The sequence below is a fragment of the Melanaphis sacchari genome, unplaced genomic scaffold, assembly GCF_002803265.2.
Source record: "Melanaphis sacchari strain LSU unplaced genomic scaffold, SCAv2.0 Contig177_pilon_pilon, whole genome shotgun sequence".
NCBI lineage: Eukaryota > Metazoa > Arthropoda > Insecta > Hemiptera > Aphididae > Melanaphis > Melanaphis sacchari.
Window position 1 is genome coordinate 736,412 of NW_020270834.1, and position 17,891 is coordinate 754,302.

Consider the following 17,891-nt stretch of genomic DNA (forward strand, 5'->3'; position numbering starts at 1 on the left):
AGTCGGTCTTTACTCGATTACGTACGGTGGAAGACAAAAATACGGCGGCCGTGCTAATTAATATTCGCACAGCCGATCCGGCGGCGAGCGATAGTGGCGATTATCTAAATGTTATATAATTCACGGGACACAAATAAAAACATACAAAAATAAAACAATAATTTAAATGGTGATTGTGTGTGTGTGTGTGTTCGATCGGCGGTGACTCGTACGTTCGCTCGTTCGTTATATAATTATATTGTTTATTATTGTGCCGCGTCCACGGCGGCAACACACTATGTATACAGAGATAATTTTCAAATTATTTTTTCAACCACAACAGAAACCTTCACAAAAACGGTTTTCTAAGCAAAAATTAACATACACTCAACTTCTAAATCAAGAGATTTTTTACTATACCAATTTCTCAATAATATATTCAATATTTTAATTTCAATTTAACATGTATTATTTTTAAACGACTGAACTCATCAATTTTCTAATAATAAAATGTTGTACCATACAAGAAAACATGTATTTACATATTATAGAATTAACACGATCGTTAAAATGTAAAATTATAATCAAAGTCGAAATTAGCGTATTTTGATAGACCATAATAATATTACTAATATTATATGATACAAACCAGTTATTCGTGTTAGTATGTATCATGTGACAATATGATTTAAATACTTAAGTGATTCATTGATAGTATAATATAAACAATATAGTTTACATATGTAAAGATTATTCTTATACACTATAATAATATTTACTTACATTTCAATCACTCGAAGATCAGCGAATCACTTTAATAGAGAACAATGGTCTGTTTTTAAAATGTAAATTATGATTATATTATAAAAATGTAATAATCACACACCCGTTCCCAAAATAACGTGACACATCCTGTGCGATGACCAACCCAAGAACCATAAAATTGTTGCTAGGTTTGGTATACATTTTTTTTTTTTTTTTAATCTATAACGTATACCATCATCAAATAAATATACACACTAAAAAACGCATCAATAATACAATATGCGTGTAATCGCTCATATTTCATGGCCATATTACGAGTAATAAACCATACGCGTGTGTAGCCCGCAAGATCTAAAAACCAATACATAATAGTAACAATAAGTGTTAACAAATTCTAATCACTAAAATGTAAATTTCTTATGCGAATAATACGTAAAGCCTATAATTTATTTAAGAGGATATCGGTTCATCAGTATTATTATTGGTGCATTATTATAATATTATACACTACTGCAATAACAATGTAACACGTCATAGCGAATCCACTCATCGCATTTTTTCATTTTATGGCTGTGTGTATAAAATAGATGGTATAATGCAAATTATAGGAAAACAAACCCGTTATTAAATATAAAATGACGTTATATGTACGATACGTACGTATGATGGTTTTAAAAATTGTTATTTTAGTAAAAAGAATAAACTTGTACGTTAGTCAATGGTTGAAAATTGTAGCCAATTGAAGATTACATTGTTTTAATTTATTTTTTTTATTATTTCAATATATTTAAATATAGTGCCTGTTTATAAATCATATAGGTGTTATGTAATAATCAAGAAGTTTAAGTAGATATACCTATAATTAAAAATGTAATCAATTACACAAAAAAATTATCCATAATAAGTTATTTATTAAACTTTTAGGAGTAATCATATTAGTTATTACAAGACATGAAACAAAGACTTATCGATTAAAATGTCAATAATTCTTTCAAACTTGAAACGTAAATATCATTAATATTCATAATAATTGGAACAACCTACCTACAATAAAAAAGTAACCAAAATTAATTTTTATGTTTTGAGCATAAATGTTTTGTACATGTAGGTATTTAAACATTTATTTCGGATTGATTTGATTAAGAGATCGATTGGAAAAGCAATCAATTGAACTTTTGTTTCATGCCAGAAGGAAATTTCCAACTTCTAAATTTACAATCTAATATCTAGACACTCTAAACTTCTTAAAGCTATAGAAATATTTAAAAGTAATCCTAGTTCTCCAAAAACAAAAACCTCATTCAGTTTAAAATTTCTTATACAACCAATTTATTCAAACTTCTAACATAATGAAAATAAATATAGAACTAATAAAATTAATTTTATAAACCAATTTATAAAGGAAACTTAATAAAAATAAAATTTAAAACTTGTCTTCATTCATTATTAATACAAATATATCATTAAAGTAAATTAAATCAAAATCAAAATATTTATTAAACAACGAGAACAAAAATACTAGAAATAAAATCAACATAAACTAGACAACTTTTCTTCTTAATAAATATAAAAAAAAAAGCTATACTTAAGTAAAAAAAGGTAAATTATAGAAAAAAAAACTAAAAATCTAAATATTGTTTAAAAAAAAAAATTGTACATGCATTTTTGTTTAGATGATAAATAAGCACTGATTTTACAGACAACACTTCAATCAATACATGCGTCACTGAATACAATACAGTCAACAATCATACCTACAATCAATACTATAGTTGCTAATTTAATTGAATATAAGATAGATATTCACATAAATTCTTTAATTAATTAAACTTTAAAAATTTTTTAACGGAGTTGTAATTTATATAAACATTTTTAGTATAATATATTTTAATGATAACTAGGGCATAAATACATACATATTTTATACGTTTTTAACGCATTCCATAATTCTAGACTCTAATAATAAATTTTAATTATGATAGAATCATATTTTATTTTATGGACTAAATATAGATGTATAAAAATGTAAAACTGAGTACATGATTTTATACATCTTATTTTAGTTTTGAATGAAAATATAAAACCTAATTTTTAATTAAAATTAAGTAAGTTATAAATTATTACATTTAAAATGTATGATAAAAACCATGTACCTACCTCCTAAATATGTTTAAACACTGAGTTTATATACCTACCAACAAGTATTAAAATATATTAAATATTTATTTCGTAGAGAAAACTTCGATAAATAACTTGAAAAAAACCAGTCACTCCTTAATTTTAAAAAACGTATAAATATTACATCGATGTCACATAAATGTGTACGTTATATGCGTTATATGGTAATAACACTATTATTATTATTTACAAACGGTAATTTATGTATCAATAATAATATTATTAGACACCATAAATATAATACCATAATTGTCACACATAATTGGATCAATGAATATTCACTTTTCAATACACTTATTTAATATTAATTGTATACAAGTGATTAGTAAACATTTAATAACATTGTTTTTTTTTTTTTTAATAAAGATGGATGAATAAAATTCTCGGTGTGTTGGGCACTTCGTATTACTTCACTAACTATATTATAGTTTCGTCATATTATGGAACATATTTGATATTATTATATTAAATTTAAAAGCAATCATTTCACATTTAAAAATTGATTCTTTTTAAAGTTCAGAATAAGTAAAAATTATACGGTTGTTGATATTTTTGCGAAAGTATAAGACGGTTTTACATAAATCTTTTCTAACTTTATTTGAAAAATGAAAATCGAAATTAATTTTTCCACTACCTAATAAATATTAGAGTAGATAACCGAAGTTGCAAATTTATAATATATTATATACTTGATAAGACTGTATCTATATAACCACCTAATTCTCCATCGTATATGTACACTTATCTTTAAAAAAATATTAATATTATTCACTCACAATCCACACCTAGGTACATAGTTATCAGTTATCAATTACCATAATATACAACATATTTTATTATTCATTCAGAATAACACATTCCTAGTTTGAAGAGTCACAACAGAATAGGTAAATCATTTTACTTAAATTGCTTTTACAATTTATTTATACCTATTTTATTATTTTATAGTACACTATAGCGTTTCTATACTTGCCGTGTTGCATAGCATTACAATTATGCGGCATGTTATAGCGTGCAGTTTAATCAATTAGTTAATGAAAAACACGATTTTTGAATTATTACGGTAAATAACGATAATGTTAAATAAAATATTGCTAATGTTATAAATTTACTTAACATAAGTATAATTTAAGTATAATATATATCCTAAAGTTATAACTCTATGTAGGTATGTATTTATAAACCTAACAGATTTTCGAAATCTATTGAATGATCACTCATCAGTAGTCATCATTGTCAAGCTGTTCAAACATATTTTGAATATTAATTGAAAATATAGTAAAGCGAGGCATTTCATTATACATTTTTAAATCACAGTCGATAAACATAACAAACAATTTAATTTCCTAGTTCTAGAGTACCGTTTTAAATTTTATAATTAGTGTATAATATAATATTTCGTGAACTTCACATTTAAAACTAATCCACCTACTTATTTACGGTTTATTGTGAATAGTGGGTTTTATAATTAAAAACAGGTGGGTAGAAATTCGGCAAAATTGTAACTTTTAATATGGGCATGGTACCTAACAGTATATTTTGGTTGAATAGTTTCTTTTTAAAAATGATGTAGCAAATTCAATTATTTTAATGGCGTTGTTATATTTGGAAATTTTAGTTTAATAATATGAACATGTATTGAAAAAAAGCAATAACTTAAAGAATTAAACTTTTTGTGCTGCAAAAATTTGAAATTGTTTACTGGTTTAGATATAAACTAAACTTGTACAAGTTCTTACGCTAAAAACTGTAAGCACATATTTTTAAAAGATATTTTATTTACTTATATTCTACGCAATATCAAACAATAATTCTTTAACTGTGATAAAAAATAAAAACCAATGTAGATTATTATAATACCTGGTTGCAGCAAGAATAGTTCTTAAACATTTAATGTATCAATATTCAAAAATAAGCTAATATTAGTCTCTTAAACATGATTTAATGATCAATGGTTAGTTATCAATGATCATTAAATAATCTAAATACTTAATCTTAATTTATTGAAATTGATCAACTCTTTTATGCAACCCGGCATAACAATTTCATTTATTATTGATCGAGGTGCAAGGGGTACCTATTTATAATTATTATACAAATAATAAATTATGTAATAGATTCATTATATCTACCTATAGTTATGTTGAACAAGAACATAATTTAAAAAAATGTACCTAACCAATAGATAAACCATTTATTTTTATCAAAACAGTTGTAACTGTAATTTTTTATTGCAATGAAACCGCTCGCGGGTTTTAGTTTACATGGCTCCTCGAATAACTATGATGAGATCCATAAGGCACTTTGAAATGCTTTCATTCTACCCTCCCACTACACTGTTGTACGTACAAGGATTTCCATTTATAATTAACGACTAGCGTAATCTTAAATACTTTCAAGTTTCAACAAATAGATGATACTTGAGAAAACATAACGTATAATATTACAAAATATACTACACAATATGTCATATTACTACATAATATTAGTTCACTGTAGTCAGTGTTGTGTTAAGGGGAGGGGTAAAAAAAATAGTAGTCTCGGGTGGAAAACTATTAGGTGTGACAATTTTTTAACTGTAAAACAAAACAAAAGCTTAGTTGTTCTCTTATTTACAAATAACTTTTAAGTAAGACTACGCGACTTATGTGTTGGAAATAATATTGTGATGATATTAATGTTTTCATTTATACTATCCACCACAGCGATAAATTCTGAAATAAATGCATGCAAGTACTTTTTATCGTAGAAAGGCCATATAGCACCCGGTCCAATAAATTGCTTTTCAGGAAAAATAAAATATAGGTACAGCAGTAGGTACCTTCATCTATAACACATCCTGATGCACAATCATATTTTTTGTATTTCCCAAATTATAATTTTATAAATTTCATATTAACGGTTTGAAATGTTTTATTTGCAAATCACCTATATAATAATTATTTTAGTACACGTTTGCCCGGTGAATAAAAATTAAACAAGTCTCCTGTTAACTGAAAACGGACGATTTTATGTTATGCCGAAGTTTTTGTTTTTAATATCCATTTTAACACAGTTTTTTCTTGATATTAGTGAAAATAAAATTAAAATAATTGCTTTTCTTTCAAAAAAGAGCTAGGAAAACAATATATTTTGTCGTGATGGGTAACACTACTAAAACCATAGAAAAGTGATAAAAGGTGACATATTAAAATCTGACTGCTACAGGCGACATTGTCTTTCAAGCGACCCCGATTCTATAGTCGATCATTGAATACCTATATTATGATTTATAATAATATTGAGTTAGTACATTATATATCTGCGTGTACGTGTTCCGAGACGGTAGTAAATAAAATAACAAAATATAACATAATACCTACATACCTTACAATGATAACGGTTAAAAACATAATTCAGACAGAATTGAAAAAAACGACATATTATTTGACATATTTATTACACATTGAAATTAGTTTTGATTGTACCCAAATCGTAATCAAACAATCAGCGCCGGTTTCGGAACTAAAATTGGAAAACTTGGTGGCTGAACTGGCGGTGAGATCTATTGAAAAATATAGGTAGAAAAAAAAATTTTAGAATTTAGTTTTAATTTATGCTGTCGGCACTCTGTTAATGTCGCAAACCGTTGTTTTCAATGCACCGTTATAGGCAATCATCATTCCTTATAATTAAAGTCACCGCCGCAGTTTAAAACTTTATAAAACAATCTCAATACCTACTTAACTACTATATAATTATAACTGTTGTATAGTAGAGACCCATTGGTATAGCCAACATATTTTATCGTTTTAGTATATTTACGATATTTCAAAACGGATTCTACGAGTGTTAGAATCAAAAAATATACACAAACCACAGCTCTTGACATGTTTTTCATTAAAATTGGCCCAGCAGATCTATTCACCGAGATTTAGAAAACAAATAATAATACTACAAGAACCATGCGACAAAAAAAAAAAAAAAACAAACAAATGCCGCGCGTTATGCCCAATTCTCTCCATCATAGGACAAGATGTGTAGCGTGTACGCCAAATCCCACGAATGGGCCCCTAAAATAATAATTGTTCTTTTTGTTACAAGTTTAAAAATACACAGTAACACCGTTTAGCTAATGAATAGTTGAAATGTATTTATATATTAGATAATATATCGTCGAAGTCGCGCGGTAGAAACACGTTTCGTCGTTGTTACTATCGTATCGTGCACGAACAAAAACACGACACACATCTTAGGTATGCCCATTACAAAACACTTGGAAACATATTTGTTGTACTTTTAATTTTAATGGGATCCGAGAAGTATTTACAGTTATTTCCTTTATTACGATTGGACAAGATATAATAAGATAAACCTTTTCTTAAGACATAAAAATAAACATGAAACGAGTTATATTCATTCACATTGATTTTAAAATAAACCTAAATATATTAATAACACTAATGGTGTACTCATTTTTTATTAAATCATAAACAACTTAAAAAGTATTATACCATTTAAAACATAAAACTCATCATCTATAGGTACACTGCCTTTATCTATATGGCACAAAACACTTCAATTATGAGTTATAAGATAACCACAATTATAAATAAAAGCGAAATCGGTGCCAATGACCATAACCTTTCAATATTTCATTTTCTCCGTGAGGTTCTATTTAATGCAGACGAGGACTCCAAATGCACGCCCTCCCTTCTCACCGGAACAGGTCCAAATTTTCACCACTGGCAGCGCAGTAAATGCGATCCAGTTGCACAGATTAAGCTATTTATCTATTATCGACTATTTCAGACACCCAAGACCGTGAGAGATAACCTAAACTTTCGCACAAATGCTCCAGACAATTTCTAACATAGTAAAAAGACTGCTCAATAATAGAATCCATTGGCAACCAGAAAGACGACATAAATGCCATTTACAAAAACACCTTTAAATTAATTCAATTCATTGATGTACAATGATTACACCTATAACAATCCCAAATGATCGATCACCCAAACCAGCATTATTGCAATGACCGCCGTTAATATAACTTAATGCTTACAGACGACATTCATTAAACTATCACTCACTGTTCGAAAAATATTGATACGGTATTATAACAATATATTATATGTCAATGTTACGAAATCACGTGGCAACAGGTAGGACAATAATACATAGATTCTATACATAAAATGACTCATATAGCAGAGAATCGGGTGTCTGTTGTAGGGGAAGAAGGAGGACAAAACCGTCAGAAAGTATAGCAAACAACCGGATCCGTCATATATACTACCTACCCATTAACAACGAGGGAAGGAGGGAGAGAGAGAGAGAGATAGATAAGACTTTACAACAAAAATGACACTTTTACAAGAAAAAGATAGCAAACACCTCTCAGGTCTCGATGTACTGATCGCGCACGTCCGTCGACTGTCTATTTTTAACCGGCACGTCGACGACGATACACGATAATAATAATATAATAATAATAATAACATAATATTTAAAAACATAACGTTGGATCCAAAGCAACAGGTCGCGCGGAACAACAACACGCGTAAACATTAGGTAGGTACCCGCTGGTTTAACGCGTCCCGTGCACGACACTCACCACTTTCAGATGTTTGAGCGACGGCAGGACGGGCTGCAGGTCGCTGATGACGGACATAATCTTTTCGCCGGACAGGGCCTCGCTGCCGTTCAACAGGTTCATCACTTGGTCCTTGAACCCCTCCATCGGGGCCGGCGGGATCGACGGTCGCGGACAGAGCACCCGCCGCGGTATCGGGCACGGTGTGCGAGACGGACGGGAAAAATCGGACACGACGATGCGACAACGCCGACGTAGCGGGACGAGAGGAGCGGACTGCCGTGCAACCGGTGGCGACTGACTGGCGAACGCGTTTCGGCGTAGGCACTACGCGCGCGGCGTTTTGTGTTGTTCGCGCCGGGTCGACGGCCGCGTCCGCCGTTTTCCCCGCCCGCCGTCGCTGTCGACTCGAGTCGGTGGGGGGGAATTCGGCAATAACCCGTACACGTTTCTGTCGTTCCTCATAGTAATAATATTATCGTATTCGCCGGAGCATTCCTAACCGGTTGGGTTTTCGTACCGTCGCGCGTCGTCGGCGGCTGAGGCGACGGCAGCGGCGGCGGTGGAGGGCGGAGGCGACGGCAGCAGTCACTACTCACTTCGCAGTACGTATTACAGTCTTGTTACGTTGTTACGTTATTTTCATCGTCGACATTTGCGACGAGCCGGCCCTGCCGTCGTCCGCAATCGTAATGATATTTTTTTGGTTTTCAAGGTTGTGAAAAAGATTATGCACTAAAAGACTACTGCCGTGGCATTTGCGTACTACGCTTGTGCGCCGAGAAATAGGCGTGTACGCGCCGACTATTCCAAAAGATAAAACTAAATTTTTAGAATTAATTCGTTAAAATTGTATTCATGGTTTGAAATTCAGGAACTCCTTACATTGTGCATTTGTGCGTTAAATATGAATAAAAAGCGTTTAATTTAAAATAAGTACTTAAAAAAAAAAAAAAAAAAAATTGTTAAACTTCAAAAAAAAAAATAATAATATTTTTTAAAGGACTGTATGGAAACTTAATCTAGATTATTTACTATCTATAAACTATTTATATGATAATAATTTTCTCCTGCCCATATATGCTATAAAAACGTTAAAAAAAAAAATAGTTATACATGCATTTATACAGACTACTTATTTACTAACGCCAATTTTTTTTTTACTTTTTACCTATTTACAGAGATATTAATCAAATTTGATTGTAAAATAATAAATAACTTATTTTATTGTATCTTAAGATACATAGTTTTTAAAGAATTTAAAACCTGTTCAAAAATAAATGACATGAAATTCTTACTAAAAATTTATAATAGTATTTTCTAAACATTATAAATATTTAAAACTATTTTTAATCTTTTGTGCCATTTATAAATTTTTATAAATAATAAATCGGTATTGGCCAATAATTATAATAACAATAAAATAATAATATAATAATTATTTTATAATCTTTGTAATAAATAGACGAGACTGTCCTGAGTGAATGATTCATAATCAACGTAGAGCCAAAAATATTAGAACCATTAGTTTGAAATGTTGAGGGTAGATTAATATTAAAATTTCTCCGTACACTAAGAAAGGATTTTTCAAAAATTTGATTTTAAGAGATTCAAATCGGCAAAAAATAAAATTATACGTATAAATTGTATAGCAATATACATCAATAAGTAAGCGCTTACAGTACGCGAGGCTTTAGCTCACATTTTAAGGATCTTTTTCACATGGAAAATTATATGTGGTATGTTTCAGAGACCAGAGCCAGTACGTCTTCAAGCTTAGTAATTTTGGCATCAAATGGAAATATGTAAAATTTAATTTATAGAGAAGTTTTATAATTAAATATAATTATCAAAATAATTATTAGATATTCTTTAATTTGGATATTAAGGTTCTATATGTAATTTATTTTCTTTGAACAATTCAAATTTTATGAAATTAATTCAAATATCTGGCATTTTAAATGAAATCTAAATTAATTTATAACTATATTATTCAATTATATATACAAAAAATTAATTACAATTTGAAATTAATGATAATTGATTATAGTCTGCCCCATTAATCACGAATTACTACTTATCATCACCTAAATATTATCAAAAAAATTATATCAAAATGATTGACTTGATTAAATATTTAAATCATTTTAATCTGCAAATAATAATATAATTTCGTAGAAGTTTAAAATTATTTATCAACTTACCATTTAAGTATATTTTTATGGATAACTAATAAGTAATAATTAAACATATATAATTACGTAATTATGATACATTCGTTAAATATTCAATATTCGTTAAATTTTAAACTTTTATTTTAGTATTATCTACAATTAATTGTAAAGGTATGGGTAAAATTTAATGTTTAAAATTATTACAAAATCTACTATCAGTATTTATTATTTACAAACTTTAATAAATAATTTAACACGTTACATAGCCATATAGTGCTATATAGTGATGTGTGGTTATTATTCTACCAAAAAAAAAAAAAAATGTTATTGTCTTAATAATATATAAACCTAAAAATACACAAAATACACAGCTTACCTTAAAAATAGATAAACTTGGGTGATATCTAGGTACATCATTTGTGATTCCTTCATATCTCATTAGTCTGTCTAGGGGTTTATATAATCCGTACGGCTTGAACATACCCAGAGAATTTGGCGAAGGGTACAAACTGAAACATTTAATTATAAAATAAATGATAAATAGGTATTATAAATATTGAATGTATAATATTATTCATAAACAGTAGGTATGTAATTTGTTGTTTAGTTTAATTTATTTTCTTTACATAATAATTTTAATATTCAATAATACATTATATCCTCCTCTCTCTAGTTACGAAGATGCACTTGAGATTCTGGTATTCTATCGTTTTTATGTATTTGTTTGATGCAATGTATTTCTTTTCTTTTCTTTTTTTTTTTTTTTTTTTTTTTTTGAGAAGAGTGCTCTGTGGCATTCCTGTAAATCAAACGTATTTTTAAAGAAAAAACTTTTTAAAATCAAAGTTTGATTATTTTTCATATTTAACCATTGCTCCTGCTTAATGTATTTATGTATATAAAATGTTGACAATCCTATAGGGGTTCTATACGTATATTTTATGCTATGGCATGAAAATGATCGAACAGCTAGAAATTAAAATATCAACCTCCTCAATTTTAAGTATAACATGATTCTTTTCTTTTATTTTCTTAACATTCACTTTTTTTAATTACAATGCTTATGATTGCGCACCTACCATTTAACTAATTTTAGATACAGGATAATTTTCTATAAAATACTTAAGTTGTAATTTATTTATTTTGTGTTTGTGTATGCTTAAAACATAAAAAATAAATATTTGAAGGTCTTCAACTTCGATTTTTGAAGGTGATTTCTGGTGAAAAATTAAATCTATAAGGATATTAGACAGTACCCTATAATCTATAGAGTTCAAAACTACAAATTTCTCAAGTGTTTTACAATTAATCTGGAAAATAAAAAATTAAATAACTAAGGAAAACAGGAATTTTTATGTGAAAAAATTTTAACAAAATCGATTTTTTATTTTATATTTAAAAAAATTAATAGCTAGATAATTAACATTTTTACATATTTTAGCATTTTTTAGACATAGTAGAATTTTCTAAATATACTGGATCTTTTTATGCAATTTATAGACATTTAAAATTTTTCTACTTCTTTGACTTTTATAAAAAAAAATTTGATTAAAAAAAACATGAAATCTTAGTAAAAAATCCCACTCCGACATGAGTTATTCTATAAATTTTTAAAGCTATAGTCAATGTATAAGAAAAACATTTTATGAGCGTTTGAAGTTCAAATTTTAACAAAATATTTCAAAGTAACTTAAATTTGTAAATTATTTGTTAATCATAAGTTCATCAAATTTTAAATCTTACAATAATGTTCTTCTTAAATTTTTCTTCTATCAACCTATAAACTACAAAAATACTTTTAAATATTTTTATATAGATATTATAAGTTCAAATTTTTACAAAAAATAAACGAATTTAGTTATTTATATTTTTATTTATTACGTAATTAAATTTAAAAAATATTTTTATTCATTTGAACCTATTTATACTAAGAACCTATTCTCATCATTTTACTATATGTCTTCAATATTAACTTATAAGTGAATAATAACTAGCAATATTAAATAAAATAATAATAATAATAATAATAAAATTGCATAATATTGCGATTAGATTTTTCATGAATTAGTTCAACTAAAGTACCGAACATAATATTACTTATAGAAAATTAAATTATTAATGGGCAGGACTATAAATTTATTATAAAAGTATAAACTATTAACTGACAAATCATCTCAGCCCATAATTTTTATGTTCAATAATTTATCAATGAATTCAATTCAACATATTAATTAATATGATAACTAGGATTCGGATTTGAAGGCAAAAGCCTTTTTTTTTAATAATTATTAAAAAAAATAAATAATTTTTACATAATAATGTGTTTCATTTAATATCTAAGACGATGGATGTATTGTTTTTTTATAAAAATTAAATGCCTTTTTTCAGATTTTAAATGCTTTTTTTCTTGTCTGTATTGCCTTCAAATTCGAACCTTGATAATGACCAACTCTATATACTATGTATCGTATAAGCAGTACACAGTACAGTGTATAGACTATAGAGGTACACTCGATATCTACTATGCAATATACAATAGAACGACTTCTTGGTATTTTAAATTCATAATAATCATTTTTGTCTATATGAGTCCAGGGTTGCAAAGTGTTTTAAACGTTTTATTTAAGACAAAAAAAAAATAAAAAACATTTTTAACAAAAAATGGCGTTTAAACAATATTAAAAAAGTTAAAAAAACGTTTTAAACAAAAAAAACATCGTTTAAAACGTTTTAAACACATTAATAAAAAACATTAAAAAAACTGTGTTTTTTTTGCAACCCTTTGTATGACAATAAAGCGAATTAAAATAATTTTAGTTTTAGTCTTAATATTAATACAAGCACTATACAATTTTTACAACTTTTTATTACAAAAATTTCGTACTTCTGAAAAAAAATAATTATTCAATAATATTGTATTTTACTCAAAAATTCTGCACATACAAATTATTGAAAGAAAAAAAAAATAGTCAATTTGTAATAAAATTTAAATTTTTCTAGTTAATACAAAAACGTGTAATGTTTTTTTTTTAATTTTTTTTCAGATAAAATAGCCAAAAATTCTGCACGGCAAATTTAGGGAGCATCCCATTTCGTGAACCATGGAGAGAGGTGCTACTATTAAAACATAGGTTAATGTTTCCTTTTGGCAAATGAACAATCCATACAATCATACAAACATATTATTTAAAACATAAGTTCACTCATCTCCAAGCACAAACAAAACGCGATGAAAACTCATAAAAATACTTCAGTCACCCGTCTGCCAAAATATGTTTATGCAAAACGAACTAAACCTAATATATTTTTGTTTTTTTTTGTTACATAAATAATCAATTTAAAACATGCATTATACGTGTTTAATTTATTCACATAATTACACATCTTGATATAAACCAGCGACGGCGTGAAAATATTTTTATTATTATTATTATTATTATTATTATTATAATCCTTTGAATAGCGATTATCGATTTTCATGTAACATGCAATATTCCAATTCTTATAATTTATATCCAATATCTCAATGACACGCCTAAGCATCTTTATTCTTTATTAAGTTATATTGAAAATAAACGAAAGTCATTAAAATGGCTAATAATGAGATATAATTTTATCATGATATTTCATACTAAAAAAGAATTTAATTATATTACAATGACAAATGGGCTACCATATTTTAAAAAATAGGTCATAAAAATAATACTAGCATTTTAATCATTTTAGACTCAGAGCCAAAAAGACTTTGGTTTTATGATATAGTTTTTATTTTTTATCATTACTATTCTATCTTATGAACATTTATTCTTTAAAATGTAGATTAAAAGTGATATTTAATATTTTTAACACACTCTTGTCTAGTTGTCTGGTAAAAACAATAAATAGACATATCTGTCGAATTTAAATTAGGTATGTAAAATCAATAATCATTTTAAATAATTTACTTGACTCTTGAATTATGACCAATATCACAAGTTTTTTTTTATCCTGTGTTATAAGATTCTAATTAGTTTTAAATAGTTACCGAATGACACCTGATTGTCTATCGACAGTCTTTAAATTTAAAAGATGTGCAAGTGGGCACGGTTCTGTTGTAAATTAAATATTGAGAAGGTCACTGTTATGAATGTGATGATTACAATTTGAGGAGTTTAAATTAAAATTTTAAATCAATGATATATCATTGTACACGAAAAATGATTCTGAACGGATACGGTCTATCAGTCAAAATCGCAAAATACATTTTATGATATATTTTTCAATATTTATATTAAAGTAATTTATTTAACTATTAATATTAAGTAGGTTGATTGTTTTTTGAAATATATTCATACAATATAATATGATTATTAATCATTTTTGAGTTAATATCAGATAAGCGTAAAATAGTGAAAATAGAGCATCATAAAATAAATCTACATATTTTGAACATTTATAGCAAAAAAAATGTCAAAATATTTATAAATTATACTATAATTATTGTGTAGAAAATTCTTTAATAAACATTCGGTGAAAATTTTAGGTAGGTACATATCTAAGGTTATTTGTTTTTGAATAATAAAAATTTAAGGATAAATAGATATTAAACCAATCAATATTCAATTTTATAAAAATTTAAACTTTTAACACTCATAAAAAATTAATGTGTCTTTCTAGTAGGTATTTTTTTTTATTTTTGAATAAATTATAAATAATTTTTTTTTAAACTTAAAAGAAATCTTATATTAAATTCTTTAATTTTAAATTTTTAAGTAGATATTTTTTATAAGTGATTAATAACAAAATAATTTGTAAATTTTCACAAATGTTATCAAAATTCTAACTTAAAATGCTTATAACAAAATATTGCAATGGTAAATTATCAATATTACTTAATTGATTAATAAATAAATTATAAAGAACTTTGTGTACGTTTTTCAGAATTTTTTACTTAACAATAAATTGTTTATTAAAATTTAAAGAAAAAATTGAAAAAAGACTTTAAATAGCTCAAAAAGAATCATATATTATTTAAAAATGCTATCATATATAAAAAAGATAATCTAAATATTTGGTAAAAATTGCAAATATTTACATAGAGATTTGTTTTTACTGAATACTTGTTTTAAGTAAAAATTCCTGTTTGTCATTATTTTTTTCTTACGGTTATTTTAAAAAATACTTAAAAGTGTTGACCCTCCCCCCCTCAAAGTTGAAAATCGAAACATTATTAATTTCCCAAAAGGTGATGACACTGATGATTGATACAAAAATACTTAAGTACATCATTATATAACAAATACATTCATTGCTTCGCTTAGAATCTAAAATTTGAAATATATACCGCCGTTAGATTGATAATCTAATATAGTAATATCTATATATTATGGTATTATACAATATACGGTGTACTACGGAGTATTACAAAATAAGTATCTATACCTACTTATTAATGTTATTTTTTAATAAAATATATTACATTATGATTAGGACTCAGATATAAGTAATTAAATATTAAAATTATAATCAGTTTTAACTTCAATCATTCAAACCACGAAAATAAACGACTAAACTTAAATGAACAATAATTTAAAAATTTAATTTATCTAATATGTATACAATTGAATTATTCGATTAAGATTAAAACAATTATTTTTGATCGCGCTTATTTCAGTAAATTAAATTCATTTCATTTAATTCTAGTTTATATTAAGTGAATTTGTTTAGTGATTTTATTTTTTATTATTTGTACATCTGGCTTTGTAGGTAGTATCTAATTGCTAACAGTCTTCAGGTATACCCAAACACACACTACACAATACAACATAACATATTATACCTTTTACATTTATGAAAATAATATGTCCTGAAATATTTTTTAGCTTACTTTACAAATATAATTAAATTACTAATACTACTAACAATAAAATTTTAAATATTAATAAAAACAAAAATCCTAAAATTATTTCATAATTCATAACTACGTTTTAATTTTTGATTGTAATTGAGAGTTTTTTATATAAGTCTTATATAACTACCTCACTGCTTTGAAAATTATACCAGTTCCTATGTATAGCATTGGGACTTATATTATGCAAATATTAAACATTTATCAAAGTAATTATCTTTGAAAAAATCCTCTTGTCTAGATTAGTTTTCCTATATAGTTATTACTTATTAGTTAACATTTTTTTTGGGAATTGCTTATACTTAAAAAAAGAAATATTTATGATCAAATTTATAACTGCTATTTGTCAATTTCAAACAGTTTAATACATTACAAAGAAAAATATCCGTTAATATTTTTATAGATATTTTTAAGATAGCAGTTTGTATTAATCATGATGTTATTTATAATGTTAAAATGTTCTCCTCATAGATAAGAAGTATCAACAGTGTTGATTCGACATATATATCCAAACTAACATGATCCAAAGCTGATTTACAAATTTAGTAATAAACATGGAATATAGAAAGAGATATTACAGTAAATACTGGAATAATATTAAACACATTTTTTTAAATCAACAAAAGAATTATGCTTTAAAAATTTGTTCAATATTATTTGAGTATTTAAATACTGCAATATATTTTTCGATGTTCAATATTTGTACATAATTATAAGTTGTATTAATAATTTTATTTTTTTTTTATAATTGTTCTAAACATTTATGATAACAAATAAGTAATTATTAAAAGTTCATGTTCCAAATTATTTGGCGATAATGATATTGTGATGATATAGGTGCATATACATTTATGATCAACATGAATACTAAATATTATAATATTAATACCCGCCTAAATAGATTTAAAATTTAATTTAAAAAATTTCTCATACGATTTATATATTTATGGTAGTTGTCTCTTTTTTTATAAATTCAAATACTTTTTTTAGAAATAAAATATGAACATTAAAACTGTATCTAATAGCGACAATAAAATTATAACTAAAACTGAATAACAATTTTTAATTAGTTTAACTATAAACATATAAAATAGTTCGATCGCATATATAAATTATAGTGATTTTATTAAATAGTTATATACTCGTATAAATGAGTATTTTTATTTTTCAAATAATTCTATCACTGACGCCTAAATAGGTTACCAAGTAATGCAGCTATATGCGCTCTTGAGAGGGGATAGATGTAAATAACTGATGTCACGTGAAAGCTTAATATGTATATTATAATAGTTCATTATTGTAAATAACTCTGTACTGTGTGAGTAAAAATGTT

The 17,891-nt window shown here is 26.1% G+C and overlaps 1 protein-coding gene across 2 annotated transcripts in view; it reads right to left on the reverse strand.

The window, feature by feature from the left end:
• LOC112592464 (calpain-A) overlaps window positions 1–17,891 on the reverse strand; it is a 45,315-nt gene that overhangs the window by 22,503 nt on the left and 4,921 nt on the right. The window contains exon 2 of one of the 2 annotated variants that reach the window (XM_025336519.1): window positions 11,048–11,180. In XM_025336519.1, the coding sequence (XP_025192304.1) occupies window positions 11,048–11,180 (133 nt within the window). Of the gene's footprint in view, window positions 1–8,518; window positions 8,808–11,047; window positions 11,181–17,891 lie in introns of those variants that run through there. The other variant, XM_025336521.1, reaches the window with a different exon arrangement.